The sequence below is a fragment of the Oncorhynchus mykiss genome, chromosome 24 (genome assembly GCF_057628025.1).
Source record: "Oncorhynchus mykiss isolate SJ-2025 chromosome 24, ASM5762802v1, whole genome shotgun sequence".
Lineage (NCBI taxonomy): Eukaryota > Metazoa > Chordata > Actinopteri > Salmoniformes > Salmonidae > Oncorhynchus > Oncorhynchus mykiss.
In genome coordinates this window covers 11090275-11116071 of record NC_143045.1, presented here as the reverse complement: position 1 = coordinate 11116071, position 25797 = coordinate 11090275, and the positions used below count along the sequence as shown (strand labels likewise).

The window sequence follows — 25797 nt, the reverse complement described above, 5'->3', positions numbered from 1 at the left end:
ATCTTGTCGTTGTTGGTAATCAAGCCTACCACTGTTGTGTCGTCCGCAAACTTGATGATTGAGTTGGAGGCGTGCGTGGCCACGCAGTCGTGGGTGAACAGGGAGTACAGGAGAGGGCTCAGAACGCACCCTTGTGGGGCCCCAGTGTTGAGGATCAGCGGGGTGGAGATGTTGTTGCCTACCCTCACCACCTGGGGGCGGCCCGTCAGGAAGTCCAGTACCCAGTTGCACAGGGCGGGGTCGAGACCCAGGGTCTCGAGCTTGATGACGAGTTTGGAGGGTGCTATGGTGTTGAATGCCGAGCTGTAGTCGATGAACAGCATTCTCACATAGGTATTCCTCTTGTCCAGATGGGTTAGGGCAGTGTGCAGTGTGGTTGAGATTGCATCGTCTGTGGACCTATTTGGGCGGTAAGCAAATTGGAGTGGGTCTAGGGTGTCGGGTAGGGTGGAGGTGATATGGTCCTTGACTAGTCTCTCAAAGCACTTCATGATGACGGAAGTGAGTGCTACGGGGCGGTAGTCGTTTAGCTCCGTTACCTTAGCTTTCTTGGGAACAGGAACAATGGTGGCCCTCTTGAAGCATGTGGGAACAGCAGACTGGTATAGGGATTGATTGAATATGTCCGTAAACACACCGGCCAGCTGGTCTGCGCATGCTCTGAGGGCGCGGCTGGGGATGCCGTCTGGGCTTGCAGCCTTGCGAGGGTTAACACGTTTAAATGTCTTACTCACCTCGGCTGCAGTGAAGGAAAGTCCGCATGTTTTCGTTGCAGGCCGTGTCAGTGGCACTGTATTGTCCTCAAAGCGGGCAAAAAAAGTAATTTAGTCTGCCTGGGAGCAGGACATCCTGGCCCGTGACTGGGCTGGATTTCTTCTTGTAGTCTGTGATTGACTGTAGACCCTGCCACATGCCTCTTGTGTCTGAGCCGTTGAATTGAGATTCTCTGTACTGTCTCTGTACTGACGCTTAGCTTGTTTGATAGCCTTGCGGAGGGAATAGCTGCACTGTTTGTATTCGGTCATGTTACCAGTCACCTTGCCCTGATTAAAAGCAGTGGTTCGCGCTTTCAGTTTCACGCGAATGCTGCCATCAATCCACGGTTTCTGGTTAGGGAATGTTTTAATCGTTGCTATGGGAACGACATCTTCAACGCACGTTCTAATGAACTCGCACACCGAATCAGCGTATTCGTCAATATTGTTATCTGACGCAATACGAAACATGTCCCAGTCCATGTGATGGAAGCAGTCTTGGAGTGTGGAGTCAGCTTGGTCGGACCAGCGTTGGACAGACCTCAGCGTGGGAGCCTCTTGTTTTAGTTTCTGTCTGTAGGCAGGGATCAACAAAATGGAGTCGTGGTCAGCTTTTCCGAAAGGAGGGCGGGCAGGGCCTTATATGCGTCGCGGAAGTTAGAGTAACAAGGATCCAAGGTTTTTCCACCCCTGGTTGCGCAATCGATATGCTGATAAAATTTAGGGAGTCTTGTTTTTAGATTAGCCTTGTTAAAATCCCCAGCTACAATGAATGCTACCTCCGGATAAATGGATTCCAGTTTGCAAAGAGTCAAATAAAGTTAGTTCAGAGCCATCGATGTGTCTGCTTGGGGGGGGATATATACGGCTGTGATTATAATCGAAGAGAATTCTCTTGGTAGATAATGCGGTCTACATTTGATTGTGAGGAATCAGTAAATCAGGTGAACAGAAGGATTTGAGTTCCTGTATGTTTCTTTCATCACACCATGTCTCGTTAGCCATAAGGCATACGCCTCCGTCATCTTTCTGGTAAGAAAAGGGTTTGTTTCTGTCGGCGCGATGCGTGGAGAAACCAGTTGGCTGCACCGCCTCCGATAGCGTCTCTCCAGTGAGCCATGTTTCCGTGAAGCAAAAAACGTTACATTCTCTGATGTCCCTCTGGAATGCTACCCTTGCTCGGATTTCATCAACCTTGTTGTCAAGAGACTGGACATTGGCGAGAAGAATGCTAGGGAGTGGTGCACGATGTGCCCGTCTCCGGAGTCTGACCAGAAGACCGCCTCGTTTCCCTCTTTTTCTGAGTCGTTTTTTTGGGTCGCTGCATGGGATCCATTCCGTTGTCCTGGGTGAAAGGCAGAACACAGGATCCGCGTCGCGAAAAACATATTCTTGGTTGTACTGATGGTGAGTTGACGCTGATCTTATATTCAGTAGTTCTTCTCGACTGTATGTAATGAAACCTAAGATGACCTGGGGGACTAATGTATGAAATAACACGTAAAAAAACAAAACACTGCATAGTTTCCTTGGAACGCGAAGCGAGGCGGCCATCTCTGTCGGCGCAGGATGTTTGTTTTCCCTTAATTTTTTTGAGCAGTGTATTTATCCGCCATGTTGGAGTCAACAGAAATACGAAATTACATCATAAATATTCCCTTTGATGATCTTTCATCAGAATGCTGTGCAAAGAATCCTAGTTCCGCAATAAATCATTGTTTTGTTCCATAATGTCCATTACTAGTGTCCAATTAGCTACTTTTGCTAGCACGTTTAGTTCACATGTCCAAAAGCTGGCGCTGGTCCAGGCGAACTCGGATGAAAACTTCAAAAAGTTATATTCCAGGTCGAATAAACTGGTCAAACTAAGTAGAGAATCAATCTTCAGGATGTTATTATCATCATATATTCAATAACGTTCCAACCGGGTTATTTGTTTTTGTCTACAGAGTAATGGAACGCAAGGCGATATAATGACTACTGTGCGTAACCAGGAACTGGCATTCTGCCAGACCAGTGACTCAAATAGCCATCCGGTCCCACATCACACTAGAGGCTTCATTCCACGTTCTACTGACTGTTGACATCTAGTGGAAGGCGTAGGAAGTGCGAACAGATCCATATCTTATTTGGATGTGAATAGGCGATGAGTTAAATCAACCAGCCCCACAATTTCCACTTCCTGTTTGGAAGTTTGCCTGCCCTATGAGTTCTGTTATACTCAGACTTAATTCAAACAGTTTTAGAAACTTCAGAGTGTTTTCTATCCAATAGTAATAATAATATGCATATATTAGCATCTGGGACAAAGTGGGAGGCAGTTCACTATGGGCACGCAATTCATCCAAAGTGAAAATGCTGCCCCCTATTCCTAAAAGGTTAAGTTAAAATAAGTGTTCATTCAGTATTGTTGTAATTGTCATTATTACAAATAAATAAAAAAGATTGGCCGATTTAATCGGTATCGGCTTTTTTTTGGTCCTCCAATAATCGTTATCAGTGGTGAAAAATCATAATCGGTCGACCTCTAACAGAGACCTACACGTCTGTGGAACTTGTTCAGTTTGACTAACAGAAATGGAATAATGTGTCCCTGAACAAAGGGGGGGGGGGGGGGGGGGGGTCAAAATCTAAAATAACAGTCAGTATCTGGTGTGGCCACCAGCTGCATTAAGTACTGCAGTGCATCTCCTCCTCATGGACTGCACTAGATTTGCCAGTTCTTGCTGCGAGATGTTACTCTTCCACCAACGACCGTTCCACAGGTGCATGTTCATTAATTGTTTATGGTTCATTGAACAAGCATGAGAAACGGTGTTTTAAACCCTTTACAATGAAGATCTGTGAAGTTATTTGGATTTTTACGAATTATCTTTGAAAGACAGGGTCCTGAAAAAGGGACGTTTCTTTTTAGATATGTTTCCCCCCAGTGAATCCTTCCTGTCCTACACTCGCTGGGGAATCACCCAACTGCCTGCATCTGTTCTCCTTCCTCAGAGCCGTGCAGGCCAGGGAAGTGCACCAGACAATCTCTCTGACAAATCGAATCAAAGCCCCCAAAGGCATTCTTAAATGAGCGATTTTAACAAAGAGCGCTCTGTACAGGGGCCCTCCACTGCAGCAGTGTACTGGAAAGCCTAACGAACTGCAGCAGCGTAGCCCCAGACAGACAGATGTGTGAATAAACGCCTCAGTGTGCAAGCGTTCACACCACCCATGAGAAGAACAGTGTGTGGTGTTCTGTGGTCGCAGTGTAATACGTTGGATACTTGTCATAGATTTCATGCTGTGCTTGTTTGCCACGCGGTACCACTCTTCTTTTAATTGTTGTTGGTATGATCTTGATCAGTCTCTCTCTGAGCTGTACACATCTAAGTATTTGGCATTGCTCTACTACCATGCTCTTTATGGACTAGGCCTTGTGATATCCCCCACCTGCATGTATGGTGGTACCCCCCCTGGCTTAGCACCCTGGGCCTACTGACTCTGGGGGGGGGGGGGAAGAGAGAGTCAGTCAGTCAGTCAGTCAATCAATCTGAGACGGGCTCATTGACTCAAATACTCTTAACCCCCGCCCCTCCACCCGGTCTAAGTGTGTACTAGAGGTCGACCGATTATGATTTTTCAACACGATACCGATTATTGGAGGACCAAAAAAAAGCCGATACCGATTTAATTGGCCGATTTAAAAAAATAAATAAATAAATAAATAAATAAATAATAATTTAAAAAAATGTTTATTTTATTTATTTGTAATAATGACAATTACAACAATACTGAATGAACACTTATTTTAACTTAATATAATACATCAATAAAATCAATTTAGCCTCAAATAAATAATGAAACATGTTCAATTTGGTTTAAATAATGCTGGAGAAGAAAGTTCCTTGCTCAGAACATGAGAACATGAAAGCTGGTGGTTCCTTTTAACAATATTCCCAGGTAAGAAGTTTTAGGTTGTAGTTATTATAGGAATTATAGGACTATTTCTCTCTATACAATTTGTATTTCATTAACCTTTGACTATTGGCTGTTCTTATTGGCACTTTAGTGTTGCCAGTGTAACAGTATAGGTTCTGTCCCTCTCCTCGCTCCTACCTGGGCTCGAACCAGGGAACACAACGACAACAGCCACCCTCGAAGCAGCGTTACCCATCGCTCCACAAAAGCTGTGGCTCTTGCAGAGCAAGGGGAACAACCACTCCAAGTCTCAGAGCGAGTGACGTTTGAAACGCTATTAGCGTGCACCCTGCTAACTAGCTAGCCATTTCACATTGGTTACACAAGCCTAATCTCGGGAGTTGATAGGCTTGAAGTCAAACAGCTGCTGGCAAATGCACTAAAATGCTGTTTGAATGAATGCTTACGAGCCTGCTGGTGCCTACCATCGCTCAGTCAGACTGCTCTATCAAATAATAGACTTAGTTATAACATGATAACATACAGAAATACGAGCCTTGGGTCATTAAAATGGTAGAATCCGGAAACTATCATCTCGAAAACAAGACGTTTATTCTTTCAGTGAAATACGGAACCGTTCTGGATTTTATTTAACGGGTGGCATCCATAAGTCTAAATATTCCTGTTACATTGCACAACCTTCAATGTTATGTCATAATTACGTGAAATTCTGGCAAAATAGGCAGCCCAAACTGTTGCATATACACTGACACAATTTTACCTAGTTAATATTGCCAGCTAACATGAATTTATTTTAACTAAATATGCAGGTTTAAAAATATATACTTCTGCGTATTGATTTTAAGAAAGGCATTGATGTTTATGGTTAGGTACACATTGGAGCAACGATACGCACCGCATCGATTATATGCAACGCAGGACACGCTAGATAACTACACATGGTTGATGATATTACTAGTTTAACTAGTGATGTATGATTGATTAATTGATTGTTTTTATAAGGTAAGTGTAATGCTAGCTCGCAACTTACCTTCGTTTCTTACTGCATTCGCGTAACAGGCAGTTTCCTCGTGGAGTGCAATGAGAGGCAGGTGGTTAGAGCGTTGGACTAGTTAACTGTAAGGTTGCAAGATTGAATCCCCCGAGCTGACAAGGTAAAAATCTGTCGTTCTGCCCCTGAACGAGGCAGTTAAACCCACCTAGGCCGTCATTGAAAATAAGAATGTGTTCTTAACTGACTTGCCTAGTTAAATAAAGATTAAATAAAGGTGTAAAATAATAAAAAATATCGGCCAAATCGGTGTCCAAAAATACAGTTTTCCGATTGTTATGAAAACCTGAAATCGGCCATTCCGATTAATCGGTCGACCTCTACATTGCACAACCTTCAATGTTGATACCTAGGTGTGTGGTTAGACTGTAAACTCTCCTTCCAGACTCACATTAAGCATCTCCAATCCAAAATGTAATCTAGACTCGGCTCCCTATTTTGCAACAAATCAACCTTCACTCATGCTACCAAACATGCCCTTGTAAAACTGTCTATCCTTCCTTGACTTCGGCAATGTCATTTGCAAAATAGCCTCCAACACTCTGCTCAGACTGCATCCAATTTGCTATCACAGTGCGGTCCGTTTTGTCACCAAAGCCCCATATACTACCCACCACTGCGACCTGTATGCTCTCGTTGGCTGGCCCTCGCTTCATATTCTTCGCCAAACCCACTGGCTCCGGGTCATCTATAAGTCTTTGCTAGGTAAAGCCCAGCCTTACCTCAGCACTCTGGTCACCATAGGAACACCCACCGGTAGCACGCACTCCAGCAGGTATATTTCACTGGACATCGCCAAAGCCATCTCAGCCTTTGGCCGCCTTTCCTTCCAGTTCTCTGCTGCCAATGACTGGAACGAATTGCAAAATTTACTGAAGCCGGAGACCCATATCTCCCTCACTAACTTTAAGCACCAGCTGTCAGAGCAGATCACTGCACCTGTACATAGCCCATTTTGTAAATAGACCATCCAACTACCTCATCCCCATACTGTTATTTATTTTTTGGGGTCCTTTGTAACCCAGTATCTCTACTTTGCCATTCATCTTCTGCACATCTATCACGCCAGTGTTTTAATTGCTAAATTGTAACTATTTCGCCACTATGGCCTGTTTATTGCCTTACCTCCCTTATCTTACCCCATTTGCACACACTGTACATATACTTTTTTTCTATTGTGTTATTGACTTTTAGGTAGGTTTGTTTATTCCACGTGTAACTCTGTGTCGCACTGCTTTGCTTTATCTTGACAAGGTCGCAGTTGTAAATGAGAACTTGTTCTTAACTAGCCTACCTGGTGAAATCAAAAAATATATAATTGTTAAATTCTGGCTAATTAATTACGGTCTTTGTTAGGAAGAAATGGTCTTCACACAGTTCGAGCTAGACAGCCCAAACTGTTGCATATATCTGACTCTGCTTGCACAAGAGAAGTGACACAATTTCCCTAGTTAATATTGCCTGGGAACATGAATTTCTTAACTAAATATGCAGGTTTAAAAAATATTCTTGTGTATTGATTTTAAGAAAGGCATTGATGTTTATAGTTAGGTACATTGGTGCAACGACAGTGCTTTTTTTTGGGAATGTGCTTGTTAAATCATCACCCACTTGGTGAAGTAGGCTGTGATTCAATGATAAATTAACAGGCACCTCATTGATTATTTGCAACGCAGGACAAGCTAGTTAAACTAGAAATATCATCAACCATGTGTAGTTTAACTAGTGATTATGTTAAGATTGATTGTTTTTTTATAAGATAAGTTTAATGCTAGCTAGCAACTTACCTTGGCTCCTTGCTGCACTCGCATAACAGGTGGTCAGTCTGCCACGCAGTCTCCTCGTGGAGTGCAATGTAATCGGCCATAATCAGCGTCCAAAAATGCCGATTTACCGATTATGGAAACTTGAAATCGACCCTAATTAATTGGCCTTGCTAATTTTTAATCGGTCGACCTTTAGTGTGTTTATGACATGATGCAGCAGTGAGTGTGGTGCAGTGGATAACCCCGGGGAGGGATGGTAGATGGGGAGGCTGGTGAACTGGTTCGCAGTCAGTCAGTGATGTGGGCTGTGGTCGAGCCAGAGATCCTGTGCCGGGTGGGTTCTGAAGGGGCTCGGTCTGCCCCCCCTCCCCTGCATGGCTACAGAGGGGCTGAGCTCCAGGGCTCCCTCCCACTCTCACTACATCACCTGTCACACACCCTGACTGCAGAGGAGGGGTGTGTTTTCTGGTGAGGTGTTCTCCCCCTCCTAGTATTCATAATGTTTGGGATGAGTGTTTCTGTTTAGAAAAGGCTGCTTGGATGTTGACATGTTGGGTGAGTTATGTGATTCTGCTCTCATCTGTGTATGGGTCTGATTAGGCAATGGCCATTTGGACAATAGTTAAGCAAGAATCTTGGCATTGTGTGTGTGTCTAACTGTTTGTATATGCCTGTGTTTTGGCATCCATTTTGAGTGTGTGAGTGAGATCCTGCTGTGTGTGTGTGTGTGTCAGACACGTAGGGCTGTGAGTCATAAAGGGCCAGGTTGGTTGTGGAATGTCTGTTGGAGGTGTGGGCGGGTTGGGGGGGGGGGGGGGGGGGGTTCACGTTCACACACATTAGATCAAACAAACACATCAGGGACAGAAATGTTGTGAAAGGATGTGGGATTGTCACTTCAAGATGCTAGCCAATTTTGTAACAAATGTTTCAGTCTGAAATGTCCCCCCCCCCCCCAAGGTGTTTAAAAAAAAATTGCTGTGGTGTGTCTGTGCGGGGGGTGGTGCACTTGGTGGTAAGCTGTTACATCATCGCCACAGTGACAGGCAGTTAAATGCGTTGCCTTATAAGGCAACGAGTGCGAGAGGCAGGCAACGACAGGAAGAGGCAGTTAATGTGACAATGCTGTCTACTGGGCCAGCCTGCCTTTCTCGTTTGGTCACATTTTCTCATGCTCCCTCTTTCCCTCTCTCTCCTCCACATTGGATTTTGTTCCTGCCTTTCAAAGGTTTTCTACAAATACCCCTCCCCTTCCCCTCTGTGACATTCTGGTTTTTGTCATTGATCTTTAAACCTTTGCCTGACTTAATGTTAATGAGAAAGGTATATATGATTGATTATTCCACTGCCAGAAGGCTTTGGTCTTAACGTGTTTTTGGTGATTTCAAACGAGCATTCACAGATGAAACATTTTAGTTGAGTAGTGTCACGACTCTTTAATTTATAGGCCTAGGCTATGTTTCATAAAATGGGCTGTGGAATCCCATCGAGCGTTCATAGTTTCAGATCTTGCAGACCAGACTGACTATCACTATTAAAGAGATGATTCCAGCCTGCGCTATTGCGGAGGCTGTTTTAGACATCTCCTCTGACTCTGAGAACCTCCGTGGAGGAGGTCACAGATTTAGAGGAGATGAGGTGCAGGCTATTGAGGCCAGATACACACCTGCCACAGTGGGAATGTTTGGAATAAAGCAGAAATGTCACACTCCCCTTTCTCTCTTTCTCTCACCAATGCTCTGAAACGAGACCCAGGAATGATTACCTAAGCATGTTCAGCTGGGCAAAAATGCCAGCGTTCCCACCAAACATTTCTGCTTGTTCTTACATCGAAATGGAGTTGGAGTCATGAAGTTAGGACTGTTGCCTTTGTTTTAGGACAGCGCTTATTCCAGGTACACCCATTTTGATTTGAGGAAATTACTATCCTCCCCCATAATCCTCTGTCTTTGACCAAATGACTCATTGGTACTCCAGTTCAATGTTGAGATGTCTGGGACAAGGGCAGCATCAAGTTCACAGTAACCTGTTAAAAATGTGCTGTCGCTTGGCCACACACACTGAGAAGAATTTCTGTGTAGGTGTCAAGCAGACAGCTCACCCCCCACAATCTTGGCCAGCTTTACTGATGGTGTGGGTTGCTGGAGTGGTCATGTGGGCCAATGCAGAGGAGGTGGTTTTACCAACCGAGCACTCTGTTTGGTTGCAGTGAGTCTGCGGATTAAGTTTGAAATACCTCATGCCTGGCTGAGTAAAGTGAGAACTACCGGTTTGAGGAACGTCCTACTCATAGTTTGAGTAAGACGTCTACATGGGTTGATTCCCACTCATGTGGTTGCTACTCAGATGACCACAGTTGCCTTGTTTAGAGTGCTTGTGGTTGCTGTATTCGCGCCTCAGCTGTGCTTCACTGTCCTGCACTTCTTGTTTCTCTTTGTAATGGCTTCCCCTTTCAATGGCCAGGCGGAAAAGGTCAGCAGCCACTCTGGTTGGACTACTTTTTGCTCTGGTAAGCCACTACAGAGAAGGAGATGCTCTGGTAAGCCACCACAGAGAAGGAGATGCTCTGGTAAGCCACCACAGAGAAGGAGATGCTCTGGTAAGCCACCACAGAGAAGGAGATGCTCTGGTAAGCCACCACAGAGAAGGAGATGCTCTGGTAAGACACTACAGAGAAGGAGATGCTCTGGCTTTAGTACAGATGATATCAGAAAATAACACATTTACACTGTCTCATTCATAACGTTACTCAAATAGTGTTGTTTTCTGCTAATAAAAAAAGGCCTTGAATAAACAACTCAATTCTCATAGATTCGATTAGCAAAAGATTCTCTAGTTTGAGTGACGGATGGAACCACACCCTTAAGTTGTCTCCCATCATTGTCTAGACCACAGTAGGGGAAACCTGCATAGCTGGATACATTATGTGGGAAGGCTGTGTCATCATTATGGTGACCAGCCCCGTTTGATGCTGTCCTCCATCACTGCTTACTCAGAGGCTGCAGGTAATTGATATCGGCGCGTTCGGAATCCAATTAGGCTCGAGAATATATAAAAACCTTTCGCCTACGACCAAAAATGAATTATAACATTTTAGGGGATCTCGCCTCGAGAGGCGATACTTTGTTAAAAGGGGACCCCAAAATTTTCCATACAAAACTTATGGGCTCATATGAAAGAGTAGGTAAAATAAATGATATCTAGGGTCAAAGGTCAAAATTCCAGGTAGTCAAGGTCAGGGCATACAGACTGACCTAAGCAATATCAAAGCACCTGTTGGGTGACTCCTCACAGTACACATCCTCCCTGTTTGGCAGCATTTGACAGCGTTTTCTCCAACCCAGCACAGACATGCATAACCCTAAAATGATGCAATTAGTTCACCAAGGCCAATACAAAGGGTTAACGATGATAACTGCCAATACCTCTCTGGGGCTGCCAGATTGTGACTAACTCACAGAGCCATGTAATGACATCAGCTTATTTTGTTATTGGCTGAACTGCTGCTTTGTTATTGAAGGTCAAAACGTGGAAAGCAAATAAACGTCTTTGGGGGTGGCCTGAAGTCGGGCATATGTAACTTACTCAAAGGTCTCGCAGTGCAACCGCAAACTCACTGAAGGTCATTTCTAATGTCAAGCAATTTCTTTACATGCCTTAATGGGCAAGTTCCATTTTGATACTCTGATGGTACATAATTGACATGCATGCAGTTTTATGACTACTAACTGATACGGAAGAGTATAAACGGGTGAAGGATACTTACCATAAATCATGGTCTATCAGAATGCGTGTGCCACAGACTATGGTCTGTCTGCATGCCTCCATTGTGTGGGATTCAATGGTTGTGTTTCCAGGCGTTGGCCTCGAACTGGGAGGAGACTGAAAGGGATCCTTATCTCATGTTTGATGCCCCACAATGACATTTTAAGAATCAGGATAGGGCATAATCCTTAAGAGCTCGCCTCTGCTCAGGGGAGGAGAATTTGGGACGGAAGGAAAGCCTTTAATTGAATTTTCCATTTATTTCCGGACCTGTCATGCCGACTACATTCAACATGTGAACCCTGCTGCAGTATCTCTCTGACCTGTGATTTATTTTGGCATTATACCCCATGTATTTATAGGTGTCTGTGTTTGAATTGGAAAGGCCCAGTCCTCCCCTAAGCCAACTGCCAAAAAGATGTCTGGAGCACTCTATTTAGTGTGCACACTCTTATCTCCTTTCCTGACAGGCTGGGTGCGTTTACATTTGGCATTTTCTCTGAAAGTGATCGGGATCCATTAGTGGCCGTGAGAGCATTTCCTTGGCAAACACGTCAGTAGTAGTGTAAAGGTTGCTATTCGTTATGAAACCGTGAACAGAACAAACATGACTATCCCCATCTTATCTTGGAGTGAGCTCAGTTATTTACAGCACATTTTAGATGCACCAATGTGGAGTATCACACCAAGATTGACTTTGAGTTTTCTGGTTTCTAAGTTTGTTAGCTGTGGCGGTGTTGCACTGATAAATTACTATCATTCCTAATGATTCATATGAAGACAATCTCCTTCCTGGATGTAGACTATGCACCCACCCCCATGATTTGCGGGCAGCTGATTAGCCAAGTTGAAGTGTTTGTGAACGGGTGGTGTGAGGCGGGTAGCAATGCAGTGTGATGTCAAATACAGAGTTAGGGCGCCTAAGGTTGCTGATTCTAGTGGCTGCAAGAGCTGTGGAGCCCAGTTGTATTTGCCCACTGACTCGGTCTCTTGAAGATTCAATGCTGCCATTTTAAAAAAAAAAACTTTCTAGCGCGGGGGTTCCGCTAGCGGATTTTAGCCGAAATACTCAAACTTAGATCAATCTGTCCATAACACTCCCCCCCCCCAATCTTTCTCTGTCCAGTGTCTGTTCTTTTGCCCATCTTAATCTTTTATTTTTATTGGCCAGCCTGAGATATGGCTTTTTCTTTGCAATTCTTCCTAGAAGGCCAGCATCCCGGAGTTGCCTCTTCACTGTTTATGTTGAGACAGGTGTTTTGTGAGTACTATGAGTACTATTTAATGAAGCTGCTGGATTAGCTAACACAACATGCCATTGGAACATCGGAGTGATGGTCGCTGATAATGGGCCTCTGTACGCCTATGTAGATATTCCATAAATCGGCCGTTTCCAGCTCCAATAGTCACTTACAACATTAACAATGTCTACACTGTATTTCTAATCAATTTGATGTTATATTAATGTACAAATATTTTTTTTTCAAAAACAAGGACATTTTGAAGTGACCCCCAACTTTTGGGCAGCAGGGACAGCAGGTAGCCTAGTGGTCAGAGCGGTGGGCCCGTAACTGCTAGATCGAATCCCCGAGCTGACAAGGTAAAAAATCTGTCGTTCTGCCCCTGAACAAGGCAGTTAACCCACTGTTCCCCGGTAGGCTGTCATTGTAAATAAGAATTTGTCTAGTTAAATAAAGGTTCAATTAAAAATATATATATATATATTTCACAGCTGTTTAGATGAACAATTAGAATTTTTGCAACCAGGAAGTAGTTGAGTGATTCCTCCATAGTGCATCTTTAAGTACCTTACTGTGATTGCTCCTTTCCTATTTTAAATTGGAAACAATTTCTCAAGCAAGAATTTTGATAGGAGTGGTCTGAGTGGGGAGGGGACAACTAGCTGTTATTGGCAGAGATGTTTGGAACTGTCTTATTGGTCTATTAACTAATTTACCACCTGGTGGTGTCACTGGGCAGGCCTTAACTCCATCCCACCAAAACTGAAATTTCACATTGTCTTTTCGAACAGCTATTACACTAAAAGGGCATTTTAATTTTTTACAGGATTATTCTAAACTTATCGTGTGGAAATGTATATAAAACACAAGAAAATTTGTTTTTGACTGCACTGGGCCTTAAATTACACTGGCTCTTTTTTTGTAGGTAGCGTTCATCTATGGCATCACTTATAACAGTGGTGAAAGTGGACTTGTTTAGTGTTTTTTAAATTTATTTTTACCACAGTTCAGTCGCGAGGTCCCTGTCTGTTCACGCCTCTGACGCCTTGGCCCTCTCTGGCCTCACTGCTCTCTTTCGGTGTTCTTGCCCAAAACACCATGACCCATACCAGCCGCACCTCAGAAGTTTGCTATCAATAGACATAGTTGGCATTCCTGACATCATGCTAATTGAGATGACAGTCATTCCTTTGACAGCTCTCTGGACTCTCCCTCCACTTCGCTGGTTTAACCCAGCCTCTCAGCTGAGCTAAACTGGAGCGCAGATCTATGGAGCGGAATCTGGAAGATTCCCTCGCAGGCCACTGCCACAGTCCCAGCCTCTCATTAAGCACTCATCCTCTCACTGAGCAGGGAGGGAGTGGGGAGGCTAGAGTGGGCCGACATATTTCCTGTGTCAGCTGAGCTGCCTGTGGCCTACATACTTTACCCAGCCATGCCCTGGGCTGCTGCTGAATGGATGCTACTAGGCCTGTTCTCCTCACTGTGACCGCTGCCGTGTATCTTTTACAGTCATCCTTTTTTTTTTTTATAATACATTTAAAACACCTTTTCTCCCCAATTTCGTGGTATCCAATTGTTGTTAGTAATTACTATCTTGTCTCATCGCTACAACTCCTGTACGGGCTTGGGAGGGACTAAGGTCAAAAGCCATGCACCCTCTGAAACACAACCCAACTAAGCCGCACTGCTTCTTAACACAGCGCGCCTCCAGCCGCACCAATGTGTCGGCGGAAACACAGTGCACCTGGTTACCTTGGTTAGCGCGCACTGCGCCGGCCCGCCACAGGAGTCGCTGGTGTGCGATGAGACAAGGATATCCCTACCGGCCAAACCCACCCTAACCCGGACAACGCTAGGCCAATTGTGCGTCATCCCACGGACCTCCCGGTCGCGGACGGCTACGACAGAGCCTAGGCGCAAACCCAGAGTCTCTGGTGGCACAGCTAGCGCTGCGATGCAGTGCCGTTGACCACTTTTAAGGTAGCTGAGAGATTCTCCTAGGACTGCCTTCTCGGCCCAACTAAATCCTAGACCACTAACTAGAATTACAGCATGTACGTCAAGTGTGTGTTTGTGTCCGTGGTCAGATAAAGTTGTGTAATTTGGTATGTGTATTGAACATGGGAGCTGCAGGTGTTTAAGACTCGACTATTGACACAACGTATAGGCTAATTGTCAGTTGACATTAAGCAACAGTCTGTGCTGAGAGCACTACTATTGACACACAACAGTCCACATTTGTCCTTACTGTCCTTAGTGTTGACTTGCTGGTCTGTAGGCTGTGGCCCTATACTGCTGTACTGCTGTAGCTGTACCCCTCTCCTCCCAGCCTGGCTCATTCCCCAGGTCTTGCCTTGTAACAAGATCTGGCCATAGGCAGGTCACTGAAAGGGTTAACCGCGTGGTAGAGCCCCCTCAGTGAAACCCAACCCGGCCTCTCACAAAGACAGGAAGCTACATAAATAAATCAACAAATAAACAGCGCTTCCCTCTGCTGGAAGTTTCTACGGTGCGTGCAAAGTCCAAAATATGCCCCCGGTATTTACTCTCTCTTTAGGCAGTGCTGTGGCAAGACACTTCTAAAGAAAGGCCAGTAACAGCACAGGACTGCAGCACGAATACTTCTATGTCACTACTTCTCTTTAGGCAGTGCTTCCTCTAGTTGAGTCAACCTGACCTGGGGACAACTCTCCTGCCCACCATTGCTGTGCAGAACAGACTGTGTCCCACTCCTAATTCTCTCCTTCCTCCCAAAGTGTGCACTTGTTCACTTCCCTTCTCGGATTTGAAAGAAAAGGCCTGTTTATAACAAATTATGGGTAACTCCCACCAGCTCATGCCTCAACCAATCCAACGCTTTTATGCTTTGTGGGGTGTAGTGAACTAGTCCGCACCTCAGGAGGCAGGAGAGATTTATTGGGACACAATCTGAGACTCTTCCCCACTAGAGGTGTAGCCTACAGCCATTACATAACATGAGGTGTAGGTCATGTGTGGGTCACTGTCATGTTGGATGGCTTTGACACTCATGTTACGTTGTACCTTCATGCATCATATTCACACCTCAACCAAATCGCTTTCCCCCTTTTCCTCCTCCTCTGTTTTACTGGGCGACCATAAGAAAGCACACTAGAGATGTCAGGATAAACTCTCATTTATCAGACCTGTTTATCAGCTTCTGTTTACAGCAGTTTGCCCTAAATGGTCATTACTACTGACAAACTGAAACAACACTTTCTCACTGGATAAGAATCTGCACTCGGACGAGTTCCTCTTAGTGATGGCTTCGTGTGCGTGTTCTTTTTAATGATCACTTGCCCAGACCTGACGGGGTAATGAGAGCAGAGCGACATCGGTACCAGGACATGCTCTTTTAAAGGCTTCTGTAATAGATGGGCTGAGCCAGGGAGGGAGCCAGTCGCAGGGAACAGCCCAGGGCTTCTGTAATATAGGGGCCTTGATCAGGGAGGGAGCCAGTCATAGGGAACAGCCCAGGGATATACTACTCCACCATTTAGTTAATCTCTACCAGAAAGTCTGTTGAAAATGGTTGAGGATGAGTACTCACTACTTATGGTAGCTAGCTAGACTCTGGCCATGCATGAGTTTGGACTGGAGAACGGCTTTATGTAGGTAGAGTCATAGATGGTAAAGGCCTACAGCAATAAACACATGACGACCACCAACGAATCCAATTCCCTCAAGGTTGCTTTGTGTCTTGCTGTATGACATTTTGGGAATTGAGCAGTGAGTCCATGATAAAATCATGGACGACAGTGGTGGAGTGGTGCGTCACTGTCTATGGTAGAGCTGACCTTGAGAGAGTGCTGACATTGTTCAAACAGCTGTTTATGCATTCGGCTGGAGAGTGGTTCTGTCTGGGGAAACCGAACCCTGGCAGCGCTTTTGCATTTTAGTGCAACCACACCTCACCCCTCCGGATGTGCTGATGCTCTGCACGGTTCCCTCGCTACACTACATGAGCAAAAGTATGTGGACACTTGCTCTCATTTGAAAATCCTGGGCGGGGCAGCAGGTAGCCTAGTGGTTAGAGCGTTGGCCTCGTAACCGAAAGGTTGCAAGATCGAATCCCCGAGCTGACAAGGTACAAATCTGTTGTTCTGCCCTTGAACAAGGCAGTTAACCCACTGTTCCTAGACCAGTTAACCCACTGTTCCTAGACCAGTTAACCCACTGTTCCTAGACCAGTTAACCCACTGTTCCTAGGCCGTCATTGAAAATAAGAATTTGTTCTGACTTGCCTAGTTAAATAAAGGTCAAATAAAAAATTATAATATGGAGATGGTCCTCCCCTTTGCTGCTAGAACAGTCGGCGGTTTCAATTCATTCCAAAGGTGTTCGATGGGGTTGAGGTCAGGTCTCTGTGCAGGTCAGTCATGTTCTTCCACACTGCTCTCGACAAACCATTTCTGTATTGACCTTGTTTTGTGCACGAGGGCGTTGTCATGCTGAAACAGGTGAGAGCCTTCCCAAAACTTTTGCCACAAATTTGGAAGCACAGAGTCATATACAATGTCCTTGTATGCTGTAGCGTTAAGATTTCCCTTCACTGGAACTAAGGGGCCTAGCCTGAACCATGAAAAATAGCACCAGACCATTATTCCTCCTCCACAAAACTTTAGAGTTGGCACTATGTGTTGGAGCAGGTAGTGTTCTCCTGGCAAACCCAGATTTGTCCGTCGGCCTGCCAGATGGTGAAGCGTGATTCATCACTCCAGAGAACTCGTTTCCACTCCAGAGTCCAATGGTGGCGAGCTTTACACCACTCCAGCCGACTATTGGCAATGCACATGGGAATATTAGGCTTGTGTGCGGCTACTCTACCATGGAAACCCATTTCATGAAGCTCCCCGACGAACAGTTATTGTGCTGGCCTTGCTTCCAGAGGCGGTTTGGAACTTTGTAGTGAGTGTTGCAAACGAAGACAGACTATTTTTTACGTGCTACGAGCTTCGGCACTCTGTGGTCCCATTCTGGGGGGTGATCCTAGATCGGCACTCCAACATTGCTTTATGCGTATGGGCCCATACATGTATGGCTTGGGGTAGTCAGTCGCCAAACTCCCTTGAACTTGATGGAAGTGGTGTCGGATAACCAAGCTTCCTCCTGCTCAAAGTGTGTGTTTGTGTGCGCTTGTCAGGAAAATACCATTTTAAGTCCTAGCAGTCAACTAGTGAAATAGGCTGGCGTGTGGTGCTGGTGGGCAGGCACAATGAGCTACCTGTTGCTGTGTGTTTTGAACAGTGTGGTTATCATGCGACTACTGCGTGAGACAAAGGGCATCTCACAGAACTCTAGTGCCTTGGCCACCAGGCCGACCTAACTAATTGAGCTGTAGCCTAAGAATAGGTGGCTTTGTGTCGGCCAAGGCGTTGCTGACTGACTCCCAGACCTGGCTGCTACCTTCCACCCCCTTCCTGTATTCACTCAGAGGTGGACAATCCACACCTCTGCTGTCGCCTCTGACGAAGTCCTCACAGGAGCTGATACAGCAGCAGTCATCATAATGACGACGATAATAACTTCATAATCAGTAGCATGTGAGCTTCCTCTGTTCACTGGTTTCCTCACCTTTGTGACAGTTGAGAACACACAGTATCACCCCCTCCCCGGTCCATGTCCCTGACTGGGCCCGTCAGCCGTTGTCCCTTAGGCCATATTGATTTCTCCCACATAAACACACGGCAGGGCATAGCTGCTAGCAGACGTTCCACTGATTTACCAGCTTCTCTTCCAGAGCTAAGCTGGCCCTGCTGCTGCATGTTGGTGCCCGCCTTGTTTTCTGACTGGGAGTCAGTGTGTTACTGACTGTGAGCGATGAGAGAGTGCGCTCATCAGTGAGGGATTGGGTAGGCTGTCATTTTATTACAGCAGGCAATGCTGTCATGGGGAAGGCACGGCGGTTGTGCAATAACATTGTGTGCGAGCCGACCTCATTCTTTCTAGGTGCAGCCAGCCAGCCACACCTTTACCTGTTTAGTGTGTCACAAAAGCAGATGTTTGACTAGGGTGCTGCGTGCGGCGTCAGGGAAAGTGTCAGAAGGAAGAAATGTGTGTGTAGGTAGGCTATGTGGGTTGTCGGTTCTTGCGTCTCCCTTACATTCCTGCTCGGGGAGTGCCGCTGGTGGTGGGTCGGTCGGTTGGCAGGCAGAGACTGGAGTTGTTTGTCTCCTTGTTGGATAGCCCAGGTTTTAGACATCTATCTACATGACCCTTAACCCCTGTGAGGTTCAGCCCTGACGCAAAGACCAAATGTGACCTTTGCTGTGGTCAAACTGAGCAGAACACAGCAGAACTCTGAGTTATTTTGATCCTCGTTAGTCAAACATGGACATGCCAGCTGGTGGGAATACCATACCACCCCTGAAAGTAGCTTTTGGAGAGAAAAAACATGGTTTTTATCTCCAAGAATATTGACACTGTTTCCTCCTGGCTGTTGCTTTGTGTCTGTCCAGGTCGTTGTTTGTAGACAGAGAGCAGAGAAATCTGTAATCCACTTGACCTGTGTTTTACTAGGATCTGTCTTGAGTGGCAATGATCCTGCTCTGTTCTTCAACACCACAAAAATAGTGTCATCTAGTTGTTAGTACACTCAACCAACACATACCTGGCCATAGAAGGGCAAACTATTTGACTAGTTGAGTCAACGTTTGAGCGACGCTGAGTTGTAAAATCCCATTGTTAAAGCTGACAGGTCTGCCATGCCCAATCCCTTCCTGATTTAGAGATGCACACCTGTGTTCCTGTGTGACATCATGTTTGGGATATGGTGCCAGAACCTTAGTGCCTCATAGGGTTAGTAGTAGCCTACTGTTGTTGCTGAACTCTGTTATCACAAGGAAGTAGAATACAATAGATTTTTTTTTTTTCAACTGGTGGTTTTGTATCATGTAGGCTATTGGTGTCTAGCTAGAGTCATTTGAATGTGACCTGGTTATCTCTATGGTCAAGTTAGTTTTTGTTGTGTTGGTAATTATCAATTAACTGTGATTTTTAGCCATTTTGTTTTTGTATTTTAATGGTACCATGCCACATCCCTGCTCAGTTGGAGGCCGATGGCTAGCTGCAACGTGGGGGAGCATTGTTGGCAGGGGATGTTTGTGTCAGCCCTCCTCCCCTGTCCCTGTGGGTCTCGCTCAGGCAGGGGAGTGGGGGGCTGGGAGGCAGGGAGCGGGCTGACGGGACTCATTATATACATGCTGCTCAATGGGCCCTTTGTCCGGCAGCCCTTCGGAATGGGGGGAGAGCCAGGGCCAGCACCCTGTCATAATGTTGTCATACCGCAACACACCGTAACACCTTGACTGGCCATGCCTATCCTGCTGGGAGGGAGGGTCGACTGATCCCAACTTTGAGTTGGGGAAACCAGGCTTTTGGGGAGAAGGTGAAAGGGTGGGGCGGGCAGAAAGGAGTGTTCAAACGGTAGCTCAGATGGGTTGAAATGGTGCCATGTTGGGTCTCGTTGACACTGGACAAGACGAGCAAGGGTTAGTGTCCCCTATCGCTACTGTTTGACCCACTCAGGAATCGGTGTGTTTTAATGGTGTTTGTGTGTATTACAGAAGCGACGTTCCAGTCTACTACACACACACGGAGCCAAGAACCACAAGTGGTCCTCTTATGATGCCATTTCTGACTGATAAAGAATAGCCCAGTCTGAAAGGAACATCGTTTAGCTCACATTTCAGTTGCCTTCTCTGTGGGATTTCTTTCTTCCTTAAAAAAAAAAGAGAGAAGCAATTTGGGGAGAACATTTTTAACCCTCCACTAATGAATAGTGTGTGCCACAAGTTTTCAAAATAAGTACATTCAAAACACGTGTTTTCCAATGACTGTTTGTCACTAGAAAGTGCCTTGTGACTTAATGTAGGGGGCTTTGTGATAAAACACAAGTATTTTTTTATTGTGGGTGCTGGTCTAGTTTTTAGTCATGTGTACAGTTAGCCTGATTCCCGGATCTGTTTGTGCTATCAAGTCAACTCCTTGTCATGCGAGCCCTTTAATGTTTGGCATGACAATGAGTTAACATGGTGGTACAAACAGAGGTGTGACCAGGATAACGTACACTGCAGTATATCAACCTTACAGCTCACTCACCTATCCCCTAAAGTACTCGGTTAAATAGTTACTGTTAGTTGAAGAGATTCATAAAGAGGCTCGGAGTAGGAGTGCTGAAATAGGATCAGTTTTGTCTTTTTAAAATCCCAATGAATATGATTATATGGACTTCTACTCAGAATTATGTCAACCAATCATGGTGCAGTTCCTGCCACGTGTAGCCTACTGTCTGAGGAACTTCAGCCCCCCCCCTCCTATTTTGTCCTGTGTCTGTCTTTAATTCTATTACTAGGTAAGTTGACTGAGAATGCATTGACCTGGGTAATAGTTATAGGGGAGAGGAGCGTGGATGAATGAGCCAATTTTTGTTCGACCAGAAGAAAGAGTGCCTCCTAGCCCTCCAACACCACTCTGTGCCCTCTCTGACCTCACTTCCTGTCTCTCTCCAGACATTCACAGCCTGGTGCAACTCCCACCTGAGGAAAGCAGGCACGCAGATCGAGAACATCGAGGAGGACTTCAGGGATGGCCTCAAACTCATGCTCTTGCTGGAGGTTATCTCAGGTGAGCCAGCCCGTCGTCTTGATCATCATTACACATACCAAGCTCGACTACCACAGCTAAGCGCTAATCTACTTTACTGCACTCAGCACCAATATACTGTTGTTTGGGCTTTGGTCAAAAGTAGTGCACTATGTAATGGTTAGTGTACCATTTGGGTAGACCGAGTGCAGTGCCAGAAACAGACTCTCTAAAGTACTAGTGTCTCCTGTTCTTTTGATACCTTTTCATCTAAGTAGTCTGGTCGTAAGCCATGGCTTCGGCCCTGTAGATGTTGTCTGTTTTGACTAGCAGCCCTGTGGAGAGTGATACTGTGACTTTAATAGGAGCTGTGCCTGTCTGTTTTGCTGAGCCAGTGGAAAGGGCTGTTTTTGTCATGGGACTCTGGGCTCACTGCATTTTGTTTGCCTGTTCGTGTCCGTGTGTGTTCATCCACAGGGGAACGGTTACCTAAGCCCGAGAGAGGCAAGATGAGGGTCCACAAGATCAACAACGTTAACAAAGCGCTGGACTACATCGCCAGCAAGGGGGTCAAGCTGGTGTCCATTGGCGCAGAGGGTCAGTTTAGCTACCACACAAGCACTGCGCGCACGCACACACACACACACACACACACACAGAGAGCACAACTCCAAAGCTCACAGCATCTTGCCAAATACATCTCCCACTTGGGAGCAAAGGCATTTGGCTGGAGAGGGAGGGAGCTCTGGGGGAGGGGCCCTTCACAAGGCCAGTAAATCAGGAGGAGAAACGGCTGTGCACGCCCGACTCTGACGGTGCGACAGTGACCTTTCTGCTCCAGCTATCATGACAAACGGCCCTGCCAGCCTCCACTCCTCATTCCTACTGCATGATACACACAGCCCATTTGACATCGCTCCAGTTCAGCCCTCTGTCCCCCACCACCCAGACCAGCAGCCTACCACCCTACACCACCAAAGAACAAATGGCGAGACCGAGGCAGGCAGAGAGGGGGATATAAACTAAGTGACTGATTCAATGTTGAAGTGTTGGATGTTCACAGGGGGACTGGCAAAACCATTGTCTCTTATCTGTTCAAAGCCACCGCAACAACTTGGGACATTGCTTGAATGCATTATGCATGCCTCACCCAGCCAGATTTGTATTTGCACTGTAAATTACATATATTTGAAGTTCACAAACATATGCAGAACTAGTCCCAGATCTGTTTGTGCTATTATGACAAGTTGTTGACATGACAGAACAAACAGATCTGGGTTCAGGCTAATTCATAACTGAGTTGATATTTTATTGTATTAATGAGTGATATCCACTTTTTCTCTTAGAAATTGTGGATGGCAACGCCAAGATGACCCTGGGCATGATCTGGACGATCATCCTCCGCTTCGCCATCCAGGACATCTCCGTGGAAGGTCAGTCTCTCTCCTTTCAAATCTCTCTTCTCCTTCACCCCCCCCCTTCCCCACTAGGCAGCTAAGGAGGTTGGTTTAGAAAACAAAACTTTGCTTTATGTTCTTCCTCAACATTTTTTGAGGAAGAACCTGGGGGATGTCACTGTCCTTAAATCATATTCATTGATCCATTGCTGCTCTATGTTCTTATGCCACTAACCGAGCAGGCATTTTCCTTTTCTTTCACACACACACACACACACACACACACACACACACACACACACACACTCTTACTCAAAACAGCTGTGCTGAGGAGATTCCACAGGTTAATGCAACTGGGTCTCTCAGATACAATACACACTCACACACACACTAAAAACAACTCACCTGCTCTGTTCTGCTGAGACCACAGGAGGTTGAGTGCGCCTTGCCAAGTGAATACAAGTCTGGCCTACATGCCTGCTCTGCTCTCACTGGCACTTGACTAAGACAGACAATGGCAGGAGAGATCGTTCACCCTGGCTTCCCCAGCTCCTCTGCACTCATCTGTGACCGGGAGAGAAGTTAAACACGTTAGCCATCTATAATGTACACTCCAACTCAGTGGAAACTAGGTCTAGGCTGCATCTGACTCTGAAATGGCACCCTATTCCTATAGGGCTCCTGGTAGTGCACTATATAGGGAAGAGGGCTCTGGTCAAAAGTAGTGCGCTAAATAGGGAAGAGGGCTCTGGTCAAAAGTAGTGCGCTATATAGGAAATAGAGTGCCATTTGGACATACCATAGACCCCTCAAATTCACATTTGGACTTCGAAGCCAGTTCCACTGTCTTTTTTCATTGTTCCCCTCTAATCAGGACCTGATTTAGACCTGGGACACCAGGTGGGTGCAATGAATTATCAGAGAGAACAGATCCAGCAGTACTCTGGACCTCCCGGTTAGGACTTGAATATCCCTGCCATAGACTTATCGAACTCCTTCTCCCCTTTCCAGAGACCTCTGCCAAGGAGGGCCTGCTCCTGTGGTGCCAGAGGAAGACTGCGCCCTACAAAAACGTCAACGTGCAGAACTTCCACATCAGGTAGCCTACGTGTACACACACACACACACATACACAGCCTCGACAGCAGCTAGACGTCATGCCTGACAACAGACCCTGAGACCGGAACAGGCTATAGTATTTCTCCAGACATTTTTTTCATCAAATTCCACAGTAGTGAAGCCAGTTCAAACATTGCATCACTCACACACTCCAGGAAACTCTACCAGCTCTTCTAGAAAGACTGCCCCCTGCTGGTGAAACGTAGGATAGACGTTAGAAGTATGTGCAGCATAGAACTGTCCCTTTTTTTGTATTATATTATTATTTTAAAAAAATGTGCCACCAACCCCCTTTTTCGGGGGAGGTGAAAGTTGAGTCATGCATCCTCCGAAACATGACCCGCCAAACCACGCTCCTTAACACCCGCCTGCTTAACCCAGAAGCCAGCCACACCAATGTGTCGGAGGAAACACCGTCAAACTGTCAGCCTGCAGGTGCCCGAACCTGAGTCTGTAGTGATGCGATGCAGTGCCGTCGACTCTCTCTGCTCTCTCTGATCTCTCTCTCTCTTCTCTCTCGCTCTCATATTGACAGCTGGAAGGATGGCCTTGCCTTCAACGCTCTGATCCACAGACACAGGCCAGAGCTCATTGACTACGACAAGCTAAGGAAGGTGAGTGGATCAGCACACACCTCGCTTTGATTGCATGACATGTCCGTGGCTTGTTTTCTCACCCTCTGATTGGTTGCTCAGGATGACCCCTTGACCAACCTGAACAATGCCTTTGAGGTGGCTGAGAAGTACCTGGACATCCCCAAGATGATGGATGCTGAAGGTATGCACAGGGCACAGTTGCTACAATCACACACAGCAGGAGTGTTTCTGCATATTCATACTGTATTCATTCATCTGACTACTCTTGCATCCCAAGACTCCATGACTCCAGTGTGCAGGTGGATGTGTTGTGACATCACGGCTGCTGTGGTCACCCTTACACACAGACCGTTAGCCTCAGCCCCCCTCCTCCCTCTCCCTCCCTTCATCCTTCTCACTGTTTTTTCTGTTGGATTGTCCCTCCCCTATTTCCCTTGTCTGTGTGATCACAATTCTATCCTCCAGTTTGTATAACTGTCCCTGTGTCTCCCTGTGTGTATAACTGTCTCTGCCTGTGTGTCTCCCTGTGTGTATAACTGTCCCTGTGTCTCCCTGTGTGTATAACTGTCCCTGTGTCTCCCTGTGTGTATAACTGTCCCTGTGTCTCCCTGTGTGTATAACTGTCCCTGTGTCTCCCTGTGTGTATAACTGTCCCTGTGTCTCCCTGTGTGTATAACTGTCTCTGCCTGTGTGTCTCCCTGTGTGTATAACTGTCTCTGCCTGTGTGTCTCCCTGTGTGTATAACTGTCCCTGTGTCTCCCTGTGTGTATAACTGTCTCTGCCTGTGTGTCTCCCTGTGTGTATAACTGTCTCTGCCTGTGTGTCTCCCTGTGTGTATAACTGTCCCTGTGTCTCCCTGTGTGTATAACTGTCTCTGCCTGTGTGTCTAACTGTCTCTGCCTGTGTGTCTCCCGGTGTGTATAACTGTCTCTGCCTGTGTGTATAACTGTCTCTGCCTGTGTGTCTCCCTGTGTGTATAACTGTCTCTGCCTGTGTGTCTCCCTGTGTGTATAACTGTCTCTGCCTGTGTGTCTCCCTGTGTGTCTAACTGTCTCTGCCTGTGTGTCTCCCTGTGTGTATAACTGTCTCTGCCTGTGTGTCTCCCTGTGTGTATAACTGTCCCTGTGTCTCCCTGTGTGTATAACTGTCCCTGCCTGTGTGTCTCCCTGTGTGTATAACTGTCTCTGCCTGTGTGTCTCCCTGTGTGTATAACTGTCTCTGCCTGTGTGTCTCCCTGTGTGTCTAACTGTCTCTGCCTGTGTGTCTCCCGGTGTGTATAACTGTCTCTGCCTGTGTGTATAACTGTCTCTGCCTGTGTGTATAACTGTCTCTGCCTGTGTGTCTCCCGGTGTGTATAACTGTCTCTGCCTGTGTGTATAACTGTCTCTGCCTGTGTGTATAACTGTCTCTGCCTGTGTGTATAACTGTCTCTGCCTGTGTGTATAACTGTCTCTGCCTGTGTGTATAACTGTCTCTGCCTGTGTGTCTCCCGGTGTGTATAACTGTCTCTGCCTGTGTGTATAACTGTCTCTGCCTGTGTGTATAACTGTCTCTGCCTGTGTGTCTCCCTGTGTGTATA

The 25797-nt window shown here is 46.1% G+C and overlaps 1 protein-coding gene across 7 annotated transcripts in view; it reads left to right on the top strand.

The window, feature by feature from the left end:
• Positions 1–25797, top strand: part of LOC110503707 (alpha-actinin-4) — a 47939-nt gene that overhangs the window by 10186 nt on the left and 11956 nt on the right. For all 7 annotated transcript variants that reach the window (XM_036961900.2, XM_036961898.2, XM_036961895.2 and 4 more), the window contains exons 2-7: positions 21034–21148; positions 21584–21703; positions 22453–22539; positions 23515–23602; positions 24158–24236; positions 24318–24399. In XM_036961900.2, coding sequence (XP_036817795.1) covers positions 21034–21148; positions 21584–21703; positions 22453–22539; positions 23515–23602; positions 24158–24236; positions 24318–24399 — 571 coding nt within the window. The remainder of the gene's footprint in view (positions 1–21033; positions 21149–21583; positions 21704–22452; positions 22540–23514; positions 23603–24157; positions 24237–24317; positions 24400–25797) is intronic.